Raw genomic sequence first — 23,947 nt, 5'->3', positions numbered from 1 at the left:
AGAAAATCCACGGTTGTTTTCGTTGTTGGACAAAATTGGGTTTCCTCAGTGTTGAAGATTAGTTTCACCAATGCACTTCATTGTTGAGTGCTACTTCCGCTTAATCGACCGTTACCGTAGCGATGAGCATTCGAACCGGAAGTTAGTAATCCATAGGAAATGATGGTAGGCTATGCAGCAAAATTTGTGTGTAGCTACTGTTATTTATAGAACACTGAATGATGCACACATTTATTGTTGGTATATTTTATATTGCATAATGACCAGGTTATGAACTCATTATATTAACTATATTTACACACCATTGACATTTCCCCTCATTGTTATTTAAAATCACTTCCACAATAAAAGATATCAGCCCAGTTGTTGATAACCGCTTAACTAACATCAATTTATTTGCATTCCAGTCATCAGTCTGAAGTTTAGCCATAGGTTACTGGACCATGGGGTGGTCACTCCAGGTTGGCAGGTTGGAGACTTTCTCCTCTGTGGCTGGTTTGATGGGCCAGCCCCAGGCCTTAAAGAACCCACAAAGGTTCATCCCCACCGTCTTGGAGAAAGTCTCCGCATACAGGTTCATCTTTCCTTCTTTGTCACCAGGAAAGTTGCTCATGCCATGGTAAGCAGCAAACACCTTCTTGAAGGCATCCCAGCCAAACTTCTCCTGGAGCTAAGTGTCAGAACAAAAGGGATTGAAATGCAAAAAAATATATAGCCTAAAAATATTGTCCTAGTCACAATTTGACTCAAGAATTTTGTCTGCACAGTGCACACATGAATTCTCTCTCACCTGCAAATATGTCTCCAAGGCCACCCACATTTCCCAGCTGTCGAGTTTCTTACCCCCCTTGACATAATCCTCTTTTCGCTTCTTTCGATTTTTTGGAGTCAGATTTTCATGAGCCTACATGAAGAAGAGAAGAAGGTTGTATAACCCCAATTAAAAGCTAAGCGATTTCCTTAACAGTCCCTGGTCTCAAAACAAAACTGATTTACTGCACCTTTGCCCTGTTGATCCCCAGCACTTCCTCATGCACATACACTGACCACAGGTTGCATGTACACTCTGTGGTGTGTGGTGGGAACTCCCAGCATCCTCTCTGCTGGTTGTGTCCCAGTTCATGGATGGGGCCCCATATGCCTTTGCTTGTGGCGAGGTCAATGTTGATCAGCTCAGAGGCTGCAATGTCAAACATCATGATGGGATAACCTGCATGCATCCAACCTGGGCAGAGGAAAAGTGGAAAAAAGTGATGCTCTAGAGGGTTACTTGTGTTAGAGAAATACTGTTGTTGGTGTACCTTGAGTCTCATCCAACAGGATTGGGGCATTATCCATCTTGTCACTCACCATAGGCAATCTGCACATCTGCCACAAAACGTTCTTTCCGGGGAAACTTGTGTGGAATGACAGCAAGATCAGCGATTCCTCTCATCATGGCGTCCCAGTGTGCCGCCAACTTGTCAGGGCGCTCCAGGTCTCGAACAGCACTGGACGGGACAGTGAGGATGATGTTGTCAAACTCCAACTCTGCCCAGGGAGAGGGAGCAGTGCGCAGCAAGGACCAGTCAGCTGCTGTTGTCACACCTGGAGAGAACAGAGCAGAGCAGTATGTGCGATCAAAAGTCAATCTGAATTTGTGTTATTTAGTCAGACTGTACCTTTTCTCAACTAACCTATAGTATCCTTCAGTTCTTACCTCCACAAACCCATAGTTTTAGCTTTTGCACCTGTGTAAATTCCCCTGTAGTCAAACTGCAGTTCCAGCCACAGCTTTACACATGTGACAGTTTCACCCACCAAACACTTACCGGATTTATAATATGGTGCCGGTACAGCAATCTGCACTGTGACTTCTACCCCCTGCACTTGTGTTTTGGGCGGGGCCACCAGATAGATGAGCCCCCCCCACAGGTTCCACACCTGCATCATCTCTGAGGTTATGGGGAATTGTTCGTGAACGGATGGAGCTCTCTTTAACTCTTCATTGTCCAGTCTGTCTGTCTGACAGCCGATCTGGACCTGAGGAAGAAAAGGAAAATGTGTTACTACTGTGAAGACCCATGGACTCTGAACTATAATCTTAACTTTAATTTCAACTGTCCCTACTGTATCACACTTAAACTCAATAGTTGTTCTGTTTCATTTGATTTGCAGACTGTACCTTCCAATCCTTGTTGACGAGGGCAGCAGGTATGGCCATGTAGGTCTTCATGCCAGGGGAGAGGTAAAGACCTGTACTGATCCACTCCTCCCGTTCTAAAACACAATTGAGAATCAATTACATTTCTGCAACTTTACTTACGTTACTTGTTGCACTTCAGTTCTGTATTTGTCTACATTAATGTGGTCAGACCTGCTGTGTTAACATTAACCATGATCCTGTGGTTGTAGACAACCGGCATCGCTGGGTTGTCCTTGATGAGGTAGGGCAGGAGAGCATCAGGATCTGGACAAACCTTAAATACATCTGCTGCTATGCTGAGGAGCATGTGGTCTTTGGGACTCTTTGCAGGGCAACTGTTGCACACCTTAAAAATAATGTTGAATATTGTGAAAGCAATCTGTACTGGAGACCATTGTAAATATCACATCCCTTCGACAGGTATGCACAAGGTAACTGAATCCTCTGTCAACAGAACAGTAATTACTTGAATCCAAGCACTAAAGGAAGAAACAACTGAGACCTTGCATACAAACTACCCACCTGTGGGATGCCTGACTTCTTCAAGATGTCAGTGAGAGTGGACATCACTTGTACATAAGAAGGGCAATCATTAGCCTTCATGCTCAAGTAGCTGGCACAGTGCCCGCCCAGTTTTTTAAGGCACTTCTCCTCATGCCCAGTAAGTGCCTCCCCCATGTTCACATGACCAGCAAAGCGGTGCAGTAGATGGCGGAAGTGGTCTTTGATGGCCTGGCTGGGTACAGGAGCTTTGAAGGAACTTCCTTGAATTATATGCTCCAGTAGACTCAAACCCATTTTGTTCAGGATCTTGTTTCCTGAAAGAAAAAGCAAGAAACATGCCTTGATCTACACATTACATAGTTTAAATTATTGCGATTATAGGACTGATGCCCGTGCCTTCATAGTTCAACTTCTTCTTTAGGCTTCTGCAGATTGGTAACATTTTCTCATCATTTGAAATGCAAATGTCCAAAGTTTTTGGTGCCTTTAGTAGTTCAGGTTTGTGAGTTATATATATGCAATTACTTGGCAATGTGTAATGTTCATTATCATACCTGAAAACTCTGTCATTGGGTTTTGTCCATTGTGTGTCTGTGCCCAGTACCAGGCATGCCCACCAATCAGCAGGCCCCCTCCCTCTGCTACGAAGTTTTGGATTTCCTCCATTTGTTGATCACTGTATGCTGTGCACACAAACACACTCAGGTCTTCTTTGAGATTTGTCGTCTTACAATTAAACTTTGACTTGCTGAAGAGGGTAAAGGCTTCATCAAGGCCTGATGCTACTCCAACAACCCCATTCCTGCCTTCATCCAGCCAGTGCAAGGCATTGTTCCAAAACTGGGCAAGTGTCTGTAGTGAAGGTTTGTTAATCAAAAAGACAATAAATTGTCAAAAAAGTATGTGGCAGGTTAAACATATGTAATTAATTAGTAAAATAGCTAACAGTCATTACAAATGGTTCACATAATTTTCATACTGATCAAAACTTTTAGTGACTTTCATTTCCTAATCTTGACTGCACCTTTTTTCTCAAAAGTCCTTCATGTGAGATCACAATGACTCTTCCCTGCCCATAGTAGGCTCCTGCCAGGAACGCTTTTCCATCCTCAGTGGTACCAATGGGGAAGGCTAAAGGGCCGTGGACCAGGACCTCAGAGCAGTAAGCTTCACCCCCGAAGTCAAACTCTGGAACCCCCTGGAGTAAGAACTCCAAGTCGTCCTCAAAGTCCTTACCAAGTCTAAATTAAAAAAAGGGAGAAGGCAGAATGGGAAAGGATTTAGAAGGTAAGATAAGAATTTTCACTTTCAAGGCTGTTCCCATTCTTCACCACTTTAATCCTGCCTAAAAAATCTCTCAACAGCCACTGAATGGATCACCACATACACACGCACAGAATTGATGGTTGGTGACCAGGCAAAAACTCCTACTGTTTGTTTTGATGCCAACTGCTGGGAAAATTGACATGGACCTTGGCTCTCAAGATAAATTTCAATAACTTCAATGATCCCCCAAATTTTCCTCAAGTGACTTCAACAAAATCTTAATTTGTCCAGTAGAGGTTTAATTACTTCAAAACTAATAACAGTTAAAAACGTTCAAAGAACAAGAGGTACTCACACGACAGCCATCCAGGAGGAAGGGATTTGAGGGTAGACAGGCAGGTACTCTGCCTCACTTGGTTTCCCAGAGAAGTAGATCCCGGCTACACCAGAAACCTTATTCCCTCCAAACTGAAGTAGCACGTTCTCCTTAGGGTGCTCTGAGGCCCAGTGCCACGCCTGACCTGCGATGAGAACTCCTCCTCCAGCTTTCAGGAACGCCACCAGGTGCTTCGGGTCTGCACCCACACTGTAGGCGTCCGTCACATACACACCAACCCCCCGATTGTCACTTAAGGCCCCAACAACACTGGCTTGGAAGCTTTTGCTGAGGTTATCAGCGACTGCTTTTACGTTCCTGTGGATCCCCACAGACAGGTTGTCAGATCCATCTCCTCTCAGCCACGTCAGGGCGTTCTCTACCAGAGCAGGGAAAGCCGTCAGGTAGGCCTCATGACCAAGAACCACAATCCTTCCACGGCCGTAGAGAGAGGCGGCCATCGGGACCTGGCCTTTACTGTTCATGGCCAAAGGAAAGGCGTGGTCTCCGGTCAGAACCAGATCACTTGGAACAGCGGGGCCACGGAGATCCAGCTCTCTCAAGCCTCTCATCAGGGACATGTAGGCCCTTTCATGGTGGTTTGGGGTGGGCTGGGTGGCCATGGTGAGACGGACTGGTGCTCTGAAGATCTAATGAAGCAGAGGGTGGGTAGATCAATGCCTTTATTGGCCCAAGGGTACATTTTTCTCACAGTCCATCACACATGTAACACACAATGTACAGTAGACAGTATACCACAACAACAAAATTAAAATTGCTACAAATTACAGGTAAAATTCATATGCAATTATAGCTGCTGCGCAGCAATGGTTTTTTAAAGGCAAAATTATGCAATTTGTAAGTGAAAGTTCTACTGTAAAGCTATAGCACATAGCCTATGGTTGATTTGTTATGAATTTTGTTTTTAAATTTAGAGGTGTGCTGTAACGCCACCATTAGGACTATTGTCTTGTATTTCCATTTGAGGACATCTGGCATTTTGATATGTCATCATCATCACCTTATAGCTGAGGCTTGAATTCACAACTTCTTTCACCAAGAACCAGCTCCTAACTCATTGAGCTAATTCACTGAAAGTGAGACTTGGTGTGGCTTCTCAAATGGACTCAGGGAGTCACCAGCCAGGCAGCAGTCATCAAGGCAGAGTTTTAAAAAATGTCAAAATGTCAGAAATTCTGTTATCTAAACAAAAATCTGACAATACATTAATTGCATCTTGACAGCATGGAAATGTTGGTGATTTGTTTTTAACAATAAGTGTTTTGCTTCATAAGAGAAAACCCGACGTTTAAAAATGCCACTCTTACATTGCTGCAGTCTTTCCCATGAGAGCAGAATTCAAAATGTTCTCAAAAAGTTTTTGAGATTCTGAATTCTGATATTTGCCAAACTTCATCAACCACGACTCCAAAATATTGTCAGTTTTTTCAGGTAGATTGAAAATGTATTTAGCAAGAATTGAATGTTATACAGTACTGTTTACAGTCAAACGTTTTCATGCATTGTAGGCTCAATTTTTGATAAATCAAAAATCTCTGTGGATCATTTGTATAGGATAGTCTGAAGATGCTCTCTAGCAAGTTTGGTGTAAATTGAGCATAAGTTGTGGGAAAAGATAGGTAAGGTTAGGTAAGTTTTACAGTTTTTGAAACGAACAATGTTGGACTTAAAGCAGAAGTAAGTGGTCCGGTCGTTTTCGCTAATGCTGCGTTCCAGGCAGGCTTTAGAAATCGTAAATTACAGCTTCAAGTCACAACTTACGACTTTGTAGCGTTTCAGGCAACCCACTCGTGTTTTTCCGACCTGTGTTACCGGTGAAAGTCACTATAACGGCCACTCGTAACTTCTGACCGGTGAACTCGTACCAGATCAAACTGGTACGACTTCACAGGTCGGAAAAATACGAGTTTCCTTGAACGCACCATAACAGTCCTCGTCCCTACGTCGCCACATTCACGGCGTTCCTTGGCTGCACACACAGCCCTGCATGCCGTTCTCTCTCCTCATTGGATAAAAACTGTAGGATACGATAAATGTTTTCTCCTCGGCTCAGAGCAGAGCAGAGTGACTGACAGACCCGTGTTTCAGTCCAAACACTCTATGTAAGTGATTGCTGTCGGAAGATATAACTATTTAAGACTTATATTAACACAAATATATCACTTACTTCTGCTTTAATAATTTGTAAAGTGGACAAAAGTTTCAGCAGTATTGGGGCTACAGTACATTTTGGTGAAAGTTGCATAACTGTAGCATCCCAGGCGAAAAAAAAGTGTACTTTAACATACTAAATTTAAGCACACTTAGTGTACTTCATAAGCACAAAATTATTGTACTCAAAGTGTGTTATTTTCGAGTACTAAAAACGTACTTAGTATACTAATGATATTTCATTATTGCTACTTAAGATATACTAAAATACAACTTAGTGTACTTGACTGTACTATTTTGAGACACCATTAAGATCAACTTAAATATACTTAAGTACACTTTTCTCTACTAATACTGTACTTATTTATAATGTTCTTTAGTTCGATTTAAAGTATACTTTAATCCACTTTTCAAATTACTATGAATACATTTAGAATATATTGGAAATGTATTTCTAATTTAATTATTGCATTTTAAATATATTTACAAAAATTAAATAAAAATTAAAAAGTTGTACTTAAGTATATTATAGTTCATCTTAATGGTGTCTCAAAATAGTACAGATAAGTACACAAAGTTGTACTTTAGTATGTCTAAAGTAGCACTCATGATATATCATTAGTATACTAAGTACACTGTTAGCACATCGAAAATAATATACTGTGAGTACACTAATTATGTGTGCAGAAAGTATACTAGATGTATTTCATTAAAGTACACTTCAACGGTACACAGAAAGTATATTTTTTTTATAATTAATTAGAATTTCAAATTACTTTTAAGTAAACATAAAAAATAATAAGAACATGCTTGAGGTAGAAAAAAAGTTTATTTTTAACACACACGGCATTACAGGGAAAATGTGCATAATAAAGTACATTTAAGTACATCTTTAACAACATTTTCAAACAGTTTCTCTTCATCATAACATTTTTATTCAAATTTGGATCATCTGACCCCAGAGAAGACCAATCACTGATCCCCATCGTTTTTATTCTAAATGATTTAAAGCAGAAGTAAGTGATATATTTGTGTTAATATAAGTCTTAAATAGTTATATCTTCCGACAGCAATCACTTACATAGAGTGTTTGGTCTGAAACACGGGTCTGTCAGTCCCTCTGCTCTGCTCTGAGCCGAGGAGAAAACATTTATCGTATCCTACAGTTTTTATCCAATGAGGAGAGAGAACGGCATGCAGGGCTGTGTGTGCAGCCAAGGAACGCCGTGAATGTGGTGACGTAGGGACGAGGACTGTTATGGTGCGTTCAAGGAAACTCGTAACCCGTGTTTTTCCGACCTGTGAAGTGGTACTAGTTTGATCTGGTACGAGTTCACGGGTCAGAAGTTACGAGTGGCCGTTATAGTGACTTTCACAGGTAAAACAGGTCGGAAAAACACGAGTGGGTTGCCTGGAACGCTACAAAGTCGTAAGTCGTGACTTGAAGCTGTAACTTACGGTTTCAAAAGCCTGCCTGGAACGCAGCATTAGCGACCAGATCGCTTACTTCTGCTTTAACTTTACTATTTGAGTTTGATTTTGTTTTGTCAAAATAGACAGAGTTAACAATAGTGAATTTATTCCAGTGCATGATCATCTCTCTGTTCATGATACTTCAGTTACAGTCGATGCAACAGCCTGTATATATAGTTTTAGAGGTAGATTTGGATGCACATTGAGGAGCCTCTTGAAATAAACGCTGGTCAGTCAGTTTAGTTTAACTTAATTTAAAATATTTTTTTATTTTGTATATATGTAATAAAGTCATGCCATCATCATATATATGCAAATTAGCATGTGACGTTATCTAGCGACATACAGGACTTTTCCTGCAGGCTTTAGCTACTTCCCACTGAAAATAGTTGGCAACACTGTTATCGACTTTGTTATAGACAAATTTGAATGCAACTATCTATAAAATTAGTGGTATTGTGGCATCCCTAGTTGCAACACAATATAACTATTAATTAAAGTGTGTTTTCTAAAGAAAAAAACACAAGCAACAAAAATAACCTTTGGTTTGCTTCCATCATGTGTTGTAGTACAAGGTGTGGTCCTTCTCCTTGCAACTGCCATGTGCCAGATGTCCTCATCCTTGAGGAAGGCTTCTTTTTTCCCATCAACTCCTTGTAGTTGTCTGTAACCACAACCATACATCAGACAAACTGTCAAAACCATGTTTTTTCCCTCTTTTGCTCAATATTTGAGATATTTTGTATGTCTCGTGAAATGCACCACAGTAAATCTAATATTATACACAACAAGTCACTTTAAGTCTTTTTATAAACATAGTTACATAAAAATAAATTACATACAAGGTTAACATTAACAATCATTAGCATGAGCCACTGGCAAATTCTTTATCAAATCATCACTAACAGTAGTGGCTGGCAGCAAGTGCTAGCATAACAAATTTGTACAAAGAATTTTTATTTTCTTTACAGTGGGCAATTTTTGCTAAACATTCTCCACACAGCAGCTCATAAATGTTCACACAAAATCTCATCTTAAGTTGCACTAAGTTAGCACCATTTACGCTAGCATTAGCTGCCGTCTGCCGCTAACAGCTAGCTAGCTAGATATTAGCTAATGCAGTTTATGAATGATAAGTTTGCCTATTATCTTGTTTAACTTAGTCATTAGTAGAAAGAATATTTATTCAAAAGATATCTCACAGCATGCACGAGCAATACAAACCTCCGAGTAAGAGCAGTTTTGCGGCCACTTTGTTTTTAAGTGCTTTCCTGCTGCCCCAGCACACTTGTATCCATCCGTCTTCACTGGAGAGGTCCGGCCGTTTTAATACCTGAACGATGCTAAAATAAAACATCCCGTAACTGACAACGCTTCCCTCAGCATCTAGCAGGTTGCATTCGGGGGTAACCAATCAGCGGCAGCACAGCGCCACGAGTACTTCAGGGTCAATTTGAAAAATGTCCACCACATGTAAATTTTAAATTCTGACAAAATTGTCTGTCAGACGCAGACTCTACGTTCTTGCAAAAAAAAAAAAAAAAAAGAGTAATTACATTTTTTAAAAGTCTGTGTACACCATGGATGTATTATATTAACGGTGTGCACCCATAGACTGTAAAAAGACACACGGTAATGTATGTTCCCTCTCGGCCACCGTAGTTGTCCATGCGCACGTACCCAGAGCGATAACCTTCCATGTGATAAGAAATACACAAGGTTGTACTGTTTTTTAATTAGAAATACTGGTGACTACTGCATTATATAAAAGCACATGGTCAATTGAAAGGTGCTCTATTGTTGATGTTCATGTTTATTCAAAATTCACCATTAAATTTGGAGAATGGATGGATTTTTAAATATTGCATAAAAACAACGGTGGTGTTGAAATAATCCAAATAGGCTACTTAATAACACTAATTGCTAACATTTTAAAATTGAAATAGAAAAGTAAGGATATTTTTTCAATTAGAAAAGGTATTGTTACATAACAGCATTGTTGCATTTTGCTGGTAAAATACATTATTTTAAAAGGTTGAAGAGAGAAGGTCAGCTGCAGAAATTAATTGTTGTTGTACATTATTTTACTTTTTTTTTATTTTCTATTTTTTACTTTTTTTTTAAACTTTTTTATTATTTTAACTGATCTTAGCACACTAAAAGAAATGGCTACATACTGATGAATTTGTTCTGGTTTATAGTGTACTTATGAAGAATACACTAATTTACCACTGAAGTAGTATTCAATTATTAATATACTTATTTTAAGTGCACTTTAACACTGCTGTGCTAACAATGATATGAAAAAAGTGTTATAAAAGTGAACTTATTGAAAGGGTGCTAAAAGTGCACTTGATAAAAGTAGCTGCAAATACACTGACATTAAACTTATATTTAACACATTCGAAGTACATAATAAATAAATATACTAAACAAACACTTATATATATTTCAGTGTTAGTATATTTTATATGAATATACTTAATATGAATTCAAGTATTAGCACTAAATAGTGTACTTTATCTAAGTAAACTGAAGTACTACTGAGGGAATAATATATTTTTAATTAATACATTTATAATATATTTTTGGTTTACTTTATTTTAACACATAAAGTCAAAATGTGCTAGAAATGTACTTTCAGAAAATTAAGTACATTTTTAGTACATTAAAGTATATTACTTTTTTACCTGGGATGTACCATTGATTTGGTAGAAATGTTATCTGGTATAGGGCCGGACATTTCTGAAAAGTTTTTTCACTGATGATTATTCATTGGAAGAAGGATTTCCTTGGAAGAAGAAGAACATTGAGGAAAACAATAGGGTCTGGGCAGCGCCCCTAATAAAAACAAAGATCAGTCCACTATTCGGATTGCAGGTCTTATTTCATATTCACACAAATAATTCATCTCTCACTGTTACAGTCCCAATGATCTTTATGTGCACTAATGTCCATTTCCAAAATTTTCATGAAAGGAACAGTCAGCAAGTACCCACACAATAACTAATGCATTAATTGAATTTCAATTTATAACATACAGCATATACAAAATAAAAGCACATATGTGATCAATAATTATATAGAGAATTCCACATTTACATATCTGGCAAACACAAATAGGCCTATGTGTGCTTTGTAAGCCTAAACAAACCATTGCCTACTCTTTAAAATGTAGTGATGCCTTTAGCACTAAAACATTTTTTTAAAATAAACTTTTTAACATTTTCCTGGTGTCTTTGTTGTGCAGAGGACCTAAACGAATTACTCAAATAGATGCGAAGAGAAAAAGTAAACCGATATGATATTCCTGCAAGACCGTGTGCAGGTACAGAAAACCCACCGGCAGCTGACTCACCTGCAAGGACCGAGTTGAGTCTTCAGTCCGGGGCTGTCGGGGACTTTCGACACCTATTAAGTCCTTTGAATAAAACGTTGCTATGTTATTAAGCAGCAGCTTTTACCAAGCTGTAAAATAGGCCTACAGATGAAGATCAGCAGCAACAACGACAGAGAAGCAGCCTGGTAGGCTAGTTTGTTCGCACTCCAGGATGCATTCTGGACTGAGGCGGAAGTTGGCATTAACAGTAACTTCTCTGTCAACCCCTTGTGACGCGCTGCTCTGCTGTACTCTGGACCTGCCCAGACCACAAACAAACATGACACATTATGACTAATATCCCAGACTGATAACATGGCCCTTGAAGTCGACAGAAGTCAACACTTGGAAAAACACAGAGGCAGAATGTGTGAACAGTAAGAGAGCTGATGATCACAGTTATAACAACACTGAGGAAGCGAAAGTAAAACTTGGTCCAGATTAGCACCCTTAGTAAACTCAGATGGCCTCAGATACAGTATGCTGCTGTCTGGTCATTGGTCAATAGAGTCTGACAAAGAAACTGCAGTAGGCTAGATATAATGCCACATGGAACTGACCATCTGTTTTACTAAGATTCGCTTTACCATACCATACCAACTTTATTTATAAAGCACTTAAAACCCAGTCAAATAATGTTGCCCTATTTTGACAGAAGGCTTTTGAAGCAAGACAGCAATGGCACTACAATGAATGAACTGGATTATCTCCACATGAACCACATAATATTGAAGACCTTTTTTTTTTTTTGCCCTAAAGGTTGAACATTATTTTTTTGCTCAACTGCATAGGCCTATAATAGTAGCTATATATCTTTATTTCAGACTGAGGGTCCATAGCAAGACAAACACAACAACAGACACACAATACAGACAACAAAAGAGAATAAAGCTAAAACTAGAGGGGGATTTACATCTACTGAACTAATCACCTTTTATTTTATTTTATTTTTTTATTGCTGTCTCCTTTGTTTTTCTTTGTTTCTTCTTTATCTTAAACCAAGAGAAGCCACGTTTCATGGTACATATAAAAATTGATTCATTTACTTTAATGAGTTTTACTGTCAGGGACACTCTGAACAACAAATTACTGTGTCATTTTACCTTTAAGGATTTAGCTGCTTCCTTGATAGAAGACAACTCTATGTGTTTACCACAGAGGGAAAATTGAGAAGATTTTTTGCGAGCAATGCAGTGTCAGCTATATAGCTGTCAATCACAGCATCCATAGATTCAGAGAGTAACTAGGGCTAAAGATGAGAGAGGAGGTAGAATTTGTTAGTGTACTGTTGCTGCCACTAGGTGTCGTGCTACACAACATCTCAGACCAAAACACACGTCTTGTTTTAGTCTTTAACACAACGAGCTAGCCATAGAAGGGGTTAGTAAACGTAAACAAGTGACTTACACCTGGAGGAGAAGAAAATCCAATTCTGGGTCAGGATGGAGCTACTGGGAAGGTTTCTCCATCTTGGGTTTAGACAGAGCAGACTCAGACACAAAGCTGCCAATGCTGGTATAATAGGTAGGCATACAGATGGCACTAATTACATTGATCTGGCTAGTACAAACAAATACAAATAAATACAATTTTGTTTTTGTTTTTTTACTGCTGGAAAATCATTTTACCCACGCTCTTTACTGTCCTGTAATTGTAAAGTAGGCTAGCTACTTCAGGCCGATCGATGCAAGACCGTTCTTCACCGGATTAGTGCATTCGAACCGGAAATTAGTAGTCTTGACATAGAAAATGGTTGTATGCAGCTAAATTTGTGTGTACTGTAATTTTATTTATAAAACATTTAATAATGCAGACAAATATATTGCATATTATTTATTGCACAATGTCCATGTTCTGACCTAATTTGTAGTAAAATAATCTAATATTTCTACACCATTGACATTTCCCTTCATTATTATTTGAAATAACTTCCACAATAAAAATATATCAGCCCAGTTCTACACATAGTTAATAACTGATTACCCGCTTATCAACTAACACCAATTTCTTTGCATTTCAGCCAGATGGAAGCAGTCTTAAGTTCAGCCATACTGGACCATGGGGTGGTCACTCCAGGTCGGCAGGTTGGAGACTTTCTCCTCTGTGGCTGGTTTGATGGGCCAGCCCCAGGCCTTGAAGAACCCACACAGGTTCATCCCCAGTGTCTTGGAGAAAGTCTCCGCATACAGGTTCATCTTTCCTTCTTTGTCACCAGGAAAGTTGCTCATGCCATGGTAAGCTGCAAACACCTTCTTCAAGGCATCCCAGCCAAACTTCTCCTGGAGCTATAGTGTCAGAACAAAAGGGCAGAGAGAAATGTAAAAAGAAAAAAAAAAGTGTTGTCCTTTGATTTTTCAGTCAATATTTTTGTTGACTTATTCGTAATGAGAAATTGTCCCAGTGGTCAATGTGGAGGCAAAAAACTTTGCCCTCCGGTGTGATTACCTATGCACTTATTTAAAATAAAATCTTGAAATTCAAAAACAAAACTTCTGTGTGGTCTGTTTTGATATGGCTGCTTAGCATGGGGACAGTTGCAAGATATTGTTGCAGCCGTCCCCACCCTATCAGCCATGACAAAACACCATGTGCTAGCTGACTTGAAACATGCTAACCATGCAATTTAATAGTCAACAGTGATCAAACTCGGTAATGATTCACTCATACAAAAGGTCCTTTGATTTGTCCGTCAATATTTTTGTTGACTTATTTGTAATGAGAAACTAAGTCCCAGTGGTCCTGGTGAGGAATAAGAAACAGCAGAGGCCTATTGAGGTTTGGAGAATTTATTTCAACCCTTTGTCTAACCAAAGGGAACAGCCAGTAAATAATAAATTATCATTAAAATAAAGACAGAGTTTTGCTATTTGGCCAAATGCAGCCTCTCTCAGCCACAAAGGTCTCAAGAGTCTGAACACCCACTGTCAGAATGACTGACCCTTAAATTCAAAATAGTTACAGGTTAGAAAAAAAACTGTTCAGAGTACATAAATACCATTATACAGAAAGTCCTATGTCCTACAGTCCAATGTGACTGACAACTCAGAGTAGCAGCTGACCCTTATTGATTAAGCAATCATTCCTCTGTTTCTTACCTGCAAATATGTCTCCAAGGCCACCCACACTGCCCAGCTGTCGAGTTTCTTACCCCCCTTGACATACTCCTCTATTCGTTTCTTTCGATTTTCTGGAGTCAGACATTCGTGAGCCTACATGAAGAAGAGAAGAAGGTTGTAAAACATTATAAGCCCAAACTGAAAAACTTTCTGAACAGACACTGGTCTCAAAACAAAACTGATTTACTGCACCTTTGCCCTGTTGATCCCCAGCACTTCCTCGTGCACGTACACTGACCACAGGTTGCATGTGCACTCTGTGGTGTTCGGTGGGAACTCCCAGCATCCTCTCTGCTGGTTGTGTCCCAGTTCATGGATGGGGCCCCATATGCCTTTAGTCTTGGCTTTGTCAATGTTGATCAGCTCAGAGGCTGCACTGTCAAACATCATGATGGGATAACCTGCATGCATCCAACCTGGGCAGAGGAAAAGTGGAAAAAAGTGATGCTCAGTCTATAGGGTTAGTTGTGGTTGAGGAATACTCATGTTGCTGTACCATGCCTCTCATCATCCATTATGAGTTGTGACCAAGGGGGCAGTTGTCGGTCTGAGAAGTGAAGCTCACTTCCGCGTTCAAAAAACTGCAATCCCCTCGGCTTCCTCTGGGGGCTGGTGTCAGAAAGCAGCATTCTCCATAGACCCCCATGTTAAAATCGCAGACTTTACATCCTCAATAAACATGATCAAAGCCCGGTGTCAGAACGTTTTTTGGTCTCAACCGATAGTTTCTACCCCCGCACACACTCTGAGGGGGGTGATTTTTTTTTTAACTCTACCGTTTTACTATTATTAGGTTAAAATTCTCGCCAATTAGGGCGCGGAAACGTTGAGTGACAGGTCCGAGCAGCTCCGTGGACAGCTGCTTCGAGGCCAGTGGGCGGGTTCTCGGCCGGCCAATCCAACATGGCGCTGTTCAGGCCGCCATATTTGAGTCACAAAAACGACTCCCCAAAACCAATGGGTGACGTCACGGATGCTACGTCCATATTTTTTACAGTCTATGGTTGTGACACGCCCCATCTCATCACTCACTCACCATGGGAAATCTGCACATCTGCCACAAAACGTTCTTTCCGGGGAAACTTGTGTGGGATGGCAGCAAGATCAGCGATTCCTCTCATCATGGCGTCCCAGTGTGCCGCCAACTTGTCAGGGCGCTCCAGGTCTCGAACAGCACTGGACGGGACAGTGAGGATGATGTTGTCAAACTCCAACTCTGCCCAGGGAGAGGGAGCAGTGCGCAGCAAGGACCAGTCAGCTGCTGTTGTTACACCTGGAGAGACAGAAAACACATACTTAATACATACGCGTACAAAACAAAACATCCAAGACAAACACTTAACATATATTTCCCGCTCCTACATTGAATCACTACACAACAAGGATGCCAAGACCCAATTTACAAATATAGGCTACTAATGGTCAAAATTGTGATCAAAATAATAATCTCTTAGTTACATTTTAAAACTAACCATATTTCTTTGTTGTATAACATAATTCGGAAGGGCATTCCACTCCTTCATAGCTCTATGAATACTTTACCTTGAGAGAGTGCCCTGGGTAAAATAAAATAACCTCCAGCAGCATGTCGAGTTGAGTAATTATGTATGTTTGAACTAAAATAATTTTCTATACAAAATGTATGGCATTTTAGTTGTTATAATATTTCTAAGAAAAACCATCAACAGATATGCCAATTTGTATTATCTAGTCAGACCCTGCCTTTTCTCAACTGACCTATAGTAACCCTCAGTTCTTACCTCCACAAACCCATCATTTATCTTATGCAGTGATGTAAATAAATCCCAGGAATACCTACTGAATAGCAAAACAGCATTAAAAAAAATCCCAGTTTTGCACATGTAGCAGTGTCACCCATCAAACACTTACCGGATTTATAATATGGTGCAGGTACAGAAATCTGCACCATGACTTCTACCCCCTGCACTTGTGTTTTGGGCGGGGCCACCAGGTAGATGAGCCCCCCCCACAGGTTCCACACCTGCATCATCTCTGAGGTTATGGGGAATCGTTCATGAACTGATGGAGCTCTCTTTAACTCTTCAGCATTCAGTTTGTCTGTCTGACAGCCGATCTGGACCTGAGGAAGAAAAAGGAAAATGTGTTACTGCCTTGAAGACCTGGACCCAACACTCATTACCAGCCCCTTTGCAGAGGAAGTGCAAAGCTACTTTTTATAGAAAGCTATAATCTAAACTTTAATTTTAGCTTTGTCCCTAATTATCAACTGTATCACACTTGTTTTATTTGATTTGCAGACTGTACCTTCCAATCCTTGTTGACGAGGGCTGCGGGTATGGCCATGTAGGTCTTCATGCCAGGGGAGAGGTAAAGACCTGTACTGATCCACTCCTCTCGTTCTAAACGTAATTGCAAACCAGTTAAATTTACTTTACTTACGTTACTTGTTGCACTTCTGTTCTGTATTTGTCCACATTAATGTGGTCTGACCTGCTGTGTTAACATTAACCATGATCCTGTGGTTGTAGACAACCGGCATCGCTGGGTTGTCCTTGATGAGGTAGGGCAGGAGAGCATCAGGATCTGGACAAACTTTATATACGTCTGCCGCCATGCTGAGGAGCAGGTGGTCTTTGGGACTCTTCGCAGGGCAACTGTTGCACACCTTGAAAATAATGTTGAATATTTTGAAAGCAATCTGTACTGGAGATCATTGTAAATATCACATCACATCCCTTCAACACGTATGCACAAGAAAACTGAATCCTCTGTTTACAGAACAGTAATTACCTGAATCCAAACACCAAAGGCAGAAACAACTTAGACCTTGCATTAGGGGTGTGCCAAAAAATCGATTCACATAAGAATCGCAATTCTCATTCAATATGATTCAGAATCGATATAAAATGTCCCAAAATCGATTTTAAAAAATAAAGAAATGAAACAAATCTGCTGGCTGACGGCTTCCATTTCCTTAGAATTTAAAAGGCAGCATGTTTAACTGCACTATTTTTTTTTTTAAATAAAGAGGCACTTTTAATTTTGTTACTTAAGCAATATGTGATATTGCTTTTATGCAACAGTTTCAACAATTCCATCTAAGCATGGATACATGTTTAAAACTCAATAAATGTGAAAAAGACACTTTAGTCATTCTGTCTTGCAAAGCAGACTGGAGTAGATAGATCATGAGGATCCTTTGCACACTGATAGGCTGAAGCAGAAATCATTATCAATCAAATCGTTTTGAATCGAAAATCGATTTTGAATCGAATCGTAGCCCCAGAAATCTGAATCTAATCGAATCGTGAGATTCCCACCCCTACCTTGCATACAAACTACCCACCTGTGGGATGCCTGACTTCTTCAAGATGTCAGTGAGAGTGGACATCACTTGTACATAGGAGGGGCAATCATTAGCCTTCATGCTCAAGTAGCTGGCACAGTGCCCACCCAGTTTTTTAAGGCATTTCTCTTCATGCCCAGTAAGTGCCTCCCCCATGTTCACATGACCAGCAAAGCGGTGCAGTAGATGGCGGAAGTGGTAAGTGCCTTTGATGGCCTGGCTGGGTACAGGAGCTTTGAAGGAACTTCCTCGAATTATATGCTGTAGCAGACTCAAACCCATTTTGTTGAGGATCTTGTTTCCTGAAAGAAAAAGCAAGAAATATAACTCGATCTACACGTTACAGTTTGTTGTATTATTGCGATTTTAGGACTGATGCCCATGCCTTCATAGTTCAACTTCTTTTTTTAAGTTTGTGCAGGTTGGTAACAGTAGAATGGAGAAATCATTGCTTGGTCTCCATAGTTTTGGTTTATTCCATTGAACCATCATTTAAGATCTAAGGATCTAGTCAATATTGATCAGTACCAGATTCAACAGACAATACAATATCAATTCTGTAAATTTCACGTGGTATAATATCAACAAGGACTGTCTGTCCTGGGTCTAAACCTCTCAGCTTATCTGAGACGTTGCTTGAGTCCATAATTGCAAATATGCAATGTTTATGGTGCCGTTGGTGGTTCAGGTTTGTCACTGGTATATATAATTACTTGGCAATGTGTAATGTGCATTATCATACCTGAAAACTCTGTCACTGGGTTTTGTCCATTGTGTGTCTGTGCCCAGTACCAGGCATGCCCACCAATCAGCAGGCCCCCTCCCTCTGCTACGAAGTTTTGGATTTCCTCCATTTGTTGATCACTGTATGCTTTGCACACAAACACACTCAGGTCTTCTTTGAGGTTTGTCTTCTTACAATTAAAATCTGACTCGCTGAAGAGAGTAAGGGCTGCCTCAAGGCCTGGTGCTACTCCAACAACCCCATTCCTGCCTTCATCCAGCCAGTGCAGGGCATTGGTCCAAAACGGGGCAAGTGCCTGTAATGAAGGTTTGTTAACCAAAAAAGAAGACAATAGTTAGTCAAAAACATACAAATATGTGGCAGATTAAACATATGTCTAATGAATTAGCAAAATAGCCAACAGTCATCTCATTTAGTAACTTCTACTTCCTAATCCACACGGCACCTTTCTTCCCAAAAGTCCTTCATGTGAGATCACAATGACTCTTCCCTGCCCATAGTAGGCTCCTGCCAGGAACGCTTTTCCATCCTCAGTGGTACCTATGGGGAAGGCTAAAGGGCCGTGGACCAGGACCTCAGAGCAGTAAGCTTCACCCCCGAAGTCAAACTCTGGAACCCCCTGGAGTAAGAACTCCAAGTCGTCTTCAAAGTCCTTACCAAGTCTATAAGTCAGAAAAATGGAGAATGGAAAAGGAAAAATAATCATTTTCATTTTCAGGGCTGTTCACATTCTTTATACAAGCTCCATCAGTATGTCAGTGAGTCGGTCCACCACTTAAATAGTGAATGAAAAGTCTCAACAGCCACTGAATGGATCGCCACAAAAACATGTATAAAATTGATGGCGACTGCCCTTTTGGTGACCCCCTGACTTCCTCTAACAACCCCAATGAAGCAGAAATCTTTCTGACAACTACTGGAAGGACCAACATGTAATTTGACATAGACATTCATGCTGCGCTTAAAATAAATTTCAATAACTTCAGTGATCCTCAAATTTCCCACAAGTAGCCTTTTTATTAGCCAATACTTTAATTTTATACCTTCAAAACTAATAACAGTTTAAAGCTGTACAGAAATGGCCGTTTGTCCTGTTTGTCGCGCCGAGTTGTCATAAACTGCAACACGAGTTTACCTGAGTAAGGAAAACAAATTTGATTGGTCGTTATCGAGCGGGCGGGATATTCAAAGCTTGGGGCGAGCCCGAGCTCCGTGTGTGTGTGCGTGTCTCAGACGTTTGATTGACGGATCCAAATGAGTGGCTGATGAATCGTGAGCAGGCTGATGTATAATCTGTGCGCCTGCATTATCCAATGCGGAAAAAAAATACCACACTTTCATCCCGGATTTACTCAAAAATAGAATTTTGCGCAAAGTTTGGGCTACATCGTCTGAAAGATGAGTTATTACACTAATTTTATGATCCAGAGTGGGCTCAAATTCAATTTTCTTTTCTGTACACCTTTAAAACGTTCAAAGAACAAGAGGTACTCACACGACAGCCATCCAGGAGGAAGGGATTTGAGGGTAGACAGGCAGGTACTCTGCCTCACTTTGTTTCCCTGAGAAGTAGATCCCTGCTACGCCAGAAACCTTATTCCCTCCAAACTGAAGCAGCACGTTGTCTTTGGGGTGATCTGCAGCCCAGCTCCACGCCTGACCTGCGATGAGAACTCCTCCTCCAGCTTTCAGGAACGCCACCAGGTGCTTCGGGTCTGCACCCACACTGTAGGCGTCTGTCACATACACACCGACCCCCCGATTGTCACTTAAGGCCCCGACAACACTGGCTTGGAAGCTGGCTTTGCTGAGGTTATCAGCGACTGCTTTTACGTTCCTGTGGATCCCCACAGACAGGTTGTCAGATCCATCTCCTCTCAGCCACGTCAGGGCGTTCTCTACCAGAGCAGGGAAAGCCGTCAGGTAGGCCTCATGACCAAGAACCACAATCCTTCCACGGCCGTAGAGAGAGGCGGCCATCGGGACCTGGCCTTTACTGTTCATGGCCAAAGGAAAGGCGTGGTCTCCGGTCAGAACCAGATCACTTGGAACAGCAGGGCCGCGGAGATCCAGCTCTCTCAAGCCTCTCATCAGGGACATGTAGGCCCTTTCATGGTGGTTTGGGGTGGGCTGGGTGGCCATGGTGAGACGGACTGGTGCTCTGAAGATCTAATGAAGCAGAGGGTGGATATACCAAAAGAAAAACTACATTAGTGTTATGGACTCCAGAAACAGTACCGCAGCAACAAAAGTAAAATTCATGCAAATTACAGGTAAAATTCAGCAGCAATAAAAACAAAGATCAGTTCACTATCAAGATTGTATGTCTTATTTCACACAGATAATTCCCCTCACACTGTTTCAGTCCAATAAATGTCCTTTTCTACAGTTATTATGGTCAAAATTGTCAACATTTCACATAAGTGCCCAGATTCAGGTGTAATATATGCACATGTATTGACACATATGTTATAAAAATATAACATGGACATGACATCATAGACATAAATAAATCAAAGCCTGTCAGTAAATATTGATATTATAAACATGGGATCTGAAAATCTGAGACCTGTCTCCCAGAATTCAAATGTCAAAAGTATGCAAGCATATTTTAATAAACTTGAAAACAATTAGATATATAATGTAATATAAAAACATGGAGATGTCACATAGCCTACCTATATGTAGACAAATGTTACCATTTTTTCTATCTGTTATAAACTTATATTTTATGAATAGGCTAATAGATAGGCATATATGACAACATTGCTCTTGCAATAGATACTCTATTATGCGCTTGTGCTGGCCATTGAAATTATATATTCAGACAAACATACAGCTCTTCTCAGCATATTAACCTTATTTGTGTTTTAAGAGTTTCCCGGTGTCGTGTCTCTGTTGTGCAGGGGAGCTCAACTAGGCTTACTGTAATATCGTGGTATTCCTGCAAGCCCGTGTGCAGGTACAGAAACCCACGGCACCGATCCACAGACAGCTGATTTACCTGCCAAGCCCGAGTCTGTAGTCTGGGACTGTTTGTAACACTCCTACTTTCGCATTACTGTTCCGCAAATATGAATAAAACCTTGCTATGCTTTTATAGGCAGCAGCTTTTACCAAGCATTAAAATAGATACAAAGGAGTGTAGTCAGGGAACACCGTCCGCCCACTTTTTGCGTCCCGTTTTAAGCTAATACAGGAAGAGTAGGAACTAGGTCCCGTATTTCTGAGTTGTCATGAATGCATCATTATCCCTCTGTGGAAAGAAGATCCCGCTCGACTCTGCACCGGGTAAAACTTGTCGCCATGATCCCAGACCAGGGGGGAAATCCAAACACAGTGTCAGTAACGATGACTACCGGTGATACGGTTGAACAGCAACAACTACCGTACTAGAGCAGCGGTTCGTGCTGGTGTCTGGACCAGACTGTATATAAAAGACTGGGGCGGATGTTCGGTCCTGAAAGCAACTTCCCTGTCAGCAGCTCCATGTGTGACGCGCTGCTCCGCTGTGCTGCAGCTGCACTGGAGCTGCCCAGCCCACAAACATGACACATGATGACTAATAATGTCCCAGAGTCAGACTGATGGCTCTTAAAGTGGGCAGAAAGACAACACTTGGAAAAAATACGGTGGCACTGGTCACATGATTAATAGTTTATTAATAGCTGTTCTTGGGTGTGTTTTGTCAGTCACTCCTGTGTAAATAGTTCAAGAGCTGATAGAGATTTAAAGCAGAAGTAAGCGATCCGGTTGTTTTGGCTAACTTCTTGTCAGCCGATGGAGTTAGCAGTCCCCGCCCTCGTCCCTACGTCACATTCACGCGCATCCCTTGGCTGCACACACAGAGAGGACCGGCCCTTTATGCCGTTCTCTCTCCTCATTGGATAAAGGTTGTAGGATACAAGGAAAGTTTTCTCCTCGGCTTACAGCAGAGCAGAGTGACTGACAGACCCGTGTTTCGGACCAAACACTCTATATTGCCGTCGGAAGATATAACTATTTAAGACTTATATTAACACAAAAATTCCGCTTACTTCTGCTTTAATATCTGTAGCCTTGCTTTAACACATAGAGAAAACACTCAAAGTCAAAGTATTGGTCCAAGTTGTCCCAGTGTGGGAAAACTGCTGACATTGGTGTAGTAGCCACTGTAGGATAGCTATATCACTTGGCGGAGGCAAGAACACTGGAACTTAAATGTTGAACCCAGCAAACATGTCTGAGAAGGAGGATGCAGCGTTGGAAGAACTCTTTACCCTTAAAATGTTTGTTCATCCAGTCCATAATATAAATGTTTTGTGGACATGGAGAAGTCTTGGGTTTCTGTAGAGGTTACTAGGTACAAGCCTACAACAGGCCGTCTGGTTCAAGTGTAGCTACATGGCAAGAAGGCAAATCTCCGGTTCTTGTTGGACGCTGTGGGTTGTCTCTTGTCTGTGGTTTGGGAACCCCAGAATGAATCGCCTACGAAGAATGATGACGCTGTGATAAAAGTCAACACCTCCATATCTGAGGCCATGATTCTCTGTTGGAAAATGGTGCATTGCTCTCTTTTTGGGAAGGGAACACGTTGCTGCTTTAACTGGAGGATTGGTACAGCACCAGCAGTAACACAGGTGCTGTACCTGTGCAGACTGGGAGCTGAGCCAGGAAGCTCAGAGTGGAGCCGCTGCTGCTCCAAAAGAGGCGGGTGAGGTGGTTCTACAGTATAGCATTTGACCCAATGCACTCTGAATAGGCTTCATATCGCATCTGGGTTGGACATCCAAACTATCCTGCTCAACCTGTTGCTGCGTGAGATTAGTATTTTGCCCTTATTTACATTTACATATCAAGTTACAAAGTATAGATGACAAAATCTCTGCTGTTTTTTCATCCCAAACCCCCACATAGAGCAAAATTAAATTTTATTTTACCTGAAATTTACGTTGGGTTGTTTTTCCTCTTCAGTAACAGGACAGCCACACAGCAGGTTTCCAAACAGGGAATCCACTGTCTGACAGGAGAGAGGAGTGGACGTGCGTAATAACAGGAGTAGGAGGGACTTTCTCAGCTCAGGTCAGCTACTATTGGACGAAGGGGGCTGATGACTGGTCAGGAGGAGGCTGAAAGGAATTTCCTTTCCATCAACACCGTGTGTTTGTTTTCACTAGTTAACAAAATAAGAAAAAGGAGATGAGGACGCACCCTGGCTGTGAGTTTTTAAAAGACCTGTTCATCCAGTTGGTGGACAAATGGGGCTGGACCAGTGCTACACCCACCCATGGCTTTTTACTGTACATTAAAAAAAATTGCATGACACAAACCAATACCATCATATTACTGTGTTCAAAAACACAATCTTTATTTAAATAGGTAATTTTTTAAAGAGTACATATTATGTAATATAACACATTTTAA

At 40.9% G+C, this 23,947-nt stretch overlaps 2 protein-coding genes across 4 annotated transcripts; both read right to left on the bottom strand.

The window, feature by feature from the left end:
- Positions 1-393: 393 nt before the first annotated feature.
- LOC146975694 (TRPM8 channel-associated factor homolog) lies at positions 394-11,507 on the bottom strand. Of its 2 annotated transcripts, none has more exons than XM_085794912.1 (12): positions 11,335-11,507; positions 4,311-4,981; positions 3,714-3,930; positions 3,244-3,541; positions 2,708-3,003; positions 2,357-2,531; positions 2,165-2,259; positions 1,812-2,022; positions 1,351-1,587; positions 1,002-1,225; positions 791-904; positions 394-670 (listed from the first exon to the last, which is right to left on the bottom strand). In XM_085794912.1, the coding sequence occupies exons 2-12, from the start codon at positions 4,952-4,954 to the stop codon at positions 434-436; spliced, it is 2,748 nt and encodes a 915-aa protein (XP_085651038.1). In that variant the 5' UTR covers positions 4,955-4,981; positions 11,335-11,507; the 3' UTR covers positions 394-433. The 2 variants fall into 2 exon arrangements, with proteins under 2 accessions (XP_085651038.1, XP_085651039.1); XM_085794913.1 differs by having other exon boundaries at positions 4,311-4,973; positions 11,335-11,483.
- A 1,679-nt stretch (positions 11,508-13,186) lies between these two features.
- Positions 13,187-23,545, bottom strand: LOC146975693 (TRPM8 channel-associated factor homolog). 2 transcript variants are annotated; one of them, XM_085794909.1, is made up of 12 exons: positions 23,464-23,545; positions 20,040-20,713; positions 18,990-19,206; positions 18,542-18,839; positions 17,800-18,101; positions 16,944-17,118; positions 16,758-16,852; positions 16,362-16,572; positions 15,508-15,744; positions 14,664-14,887; positions 14,451-14,564; positions 13,187-13,640 (listed from the first exon to the last, which is right to left on the bottom strand). In XM_085794909.1, the coding sequence occupies exons 2-12, from the start codon at positions 20,684-20,686 to the stop codon at positions 13,398-13,400; spliced, it is 2,763 nt and encodes a 920-aa protein (XP_085651035.1). In that variant the 5' UTR covers positions 20,687-20,713; positions 23,464-23,545; the 3' UTR covers positions 13,187-13,397. The 2 variants fall into 2 exon arrangements, with proteins under 2 accessions (XP_085651035.1, XP_085651036.1); XM_085794910.1 differs by having other exon boundaries at positions 20,040-20,705; positions 23,464-23,529.
- Between the last annotated feature and the right edge of the window lie 402 nt (positions 23,546-23,947).

The sequence above is a fragment of the Trachurus japonicus genome, chromosome 13, assembly GCF_045865225.1.
Source record: "Trachurus japonicus isolate A0001 chromosome 13, Traja_1.0".
Lineage (NCBI taxonomy): Eukaryota > Metazoa > Chordata > Actinopteri > Carangiformes > Carangidae > Trachurus > Trachurus japonicus.
The sequence above is the reverse complement of the archived record's forward strand: the minus strand, read 5'-3'. Positions and strand labels throughout refer to the sequence as shown.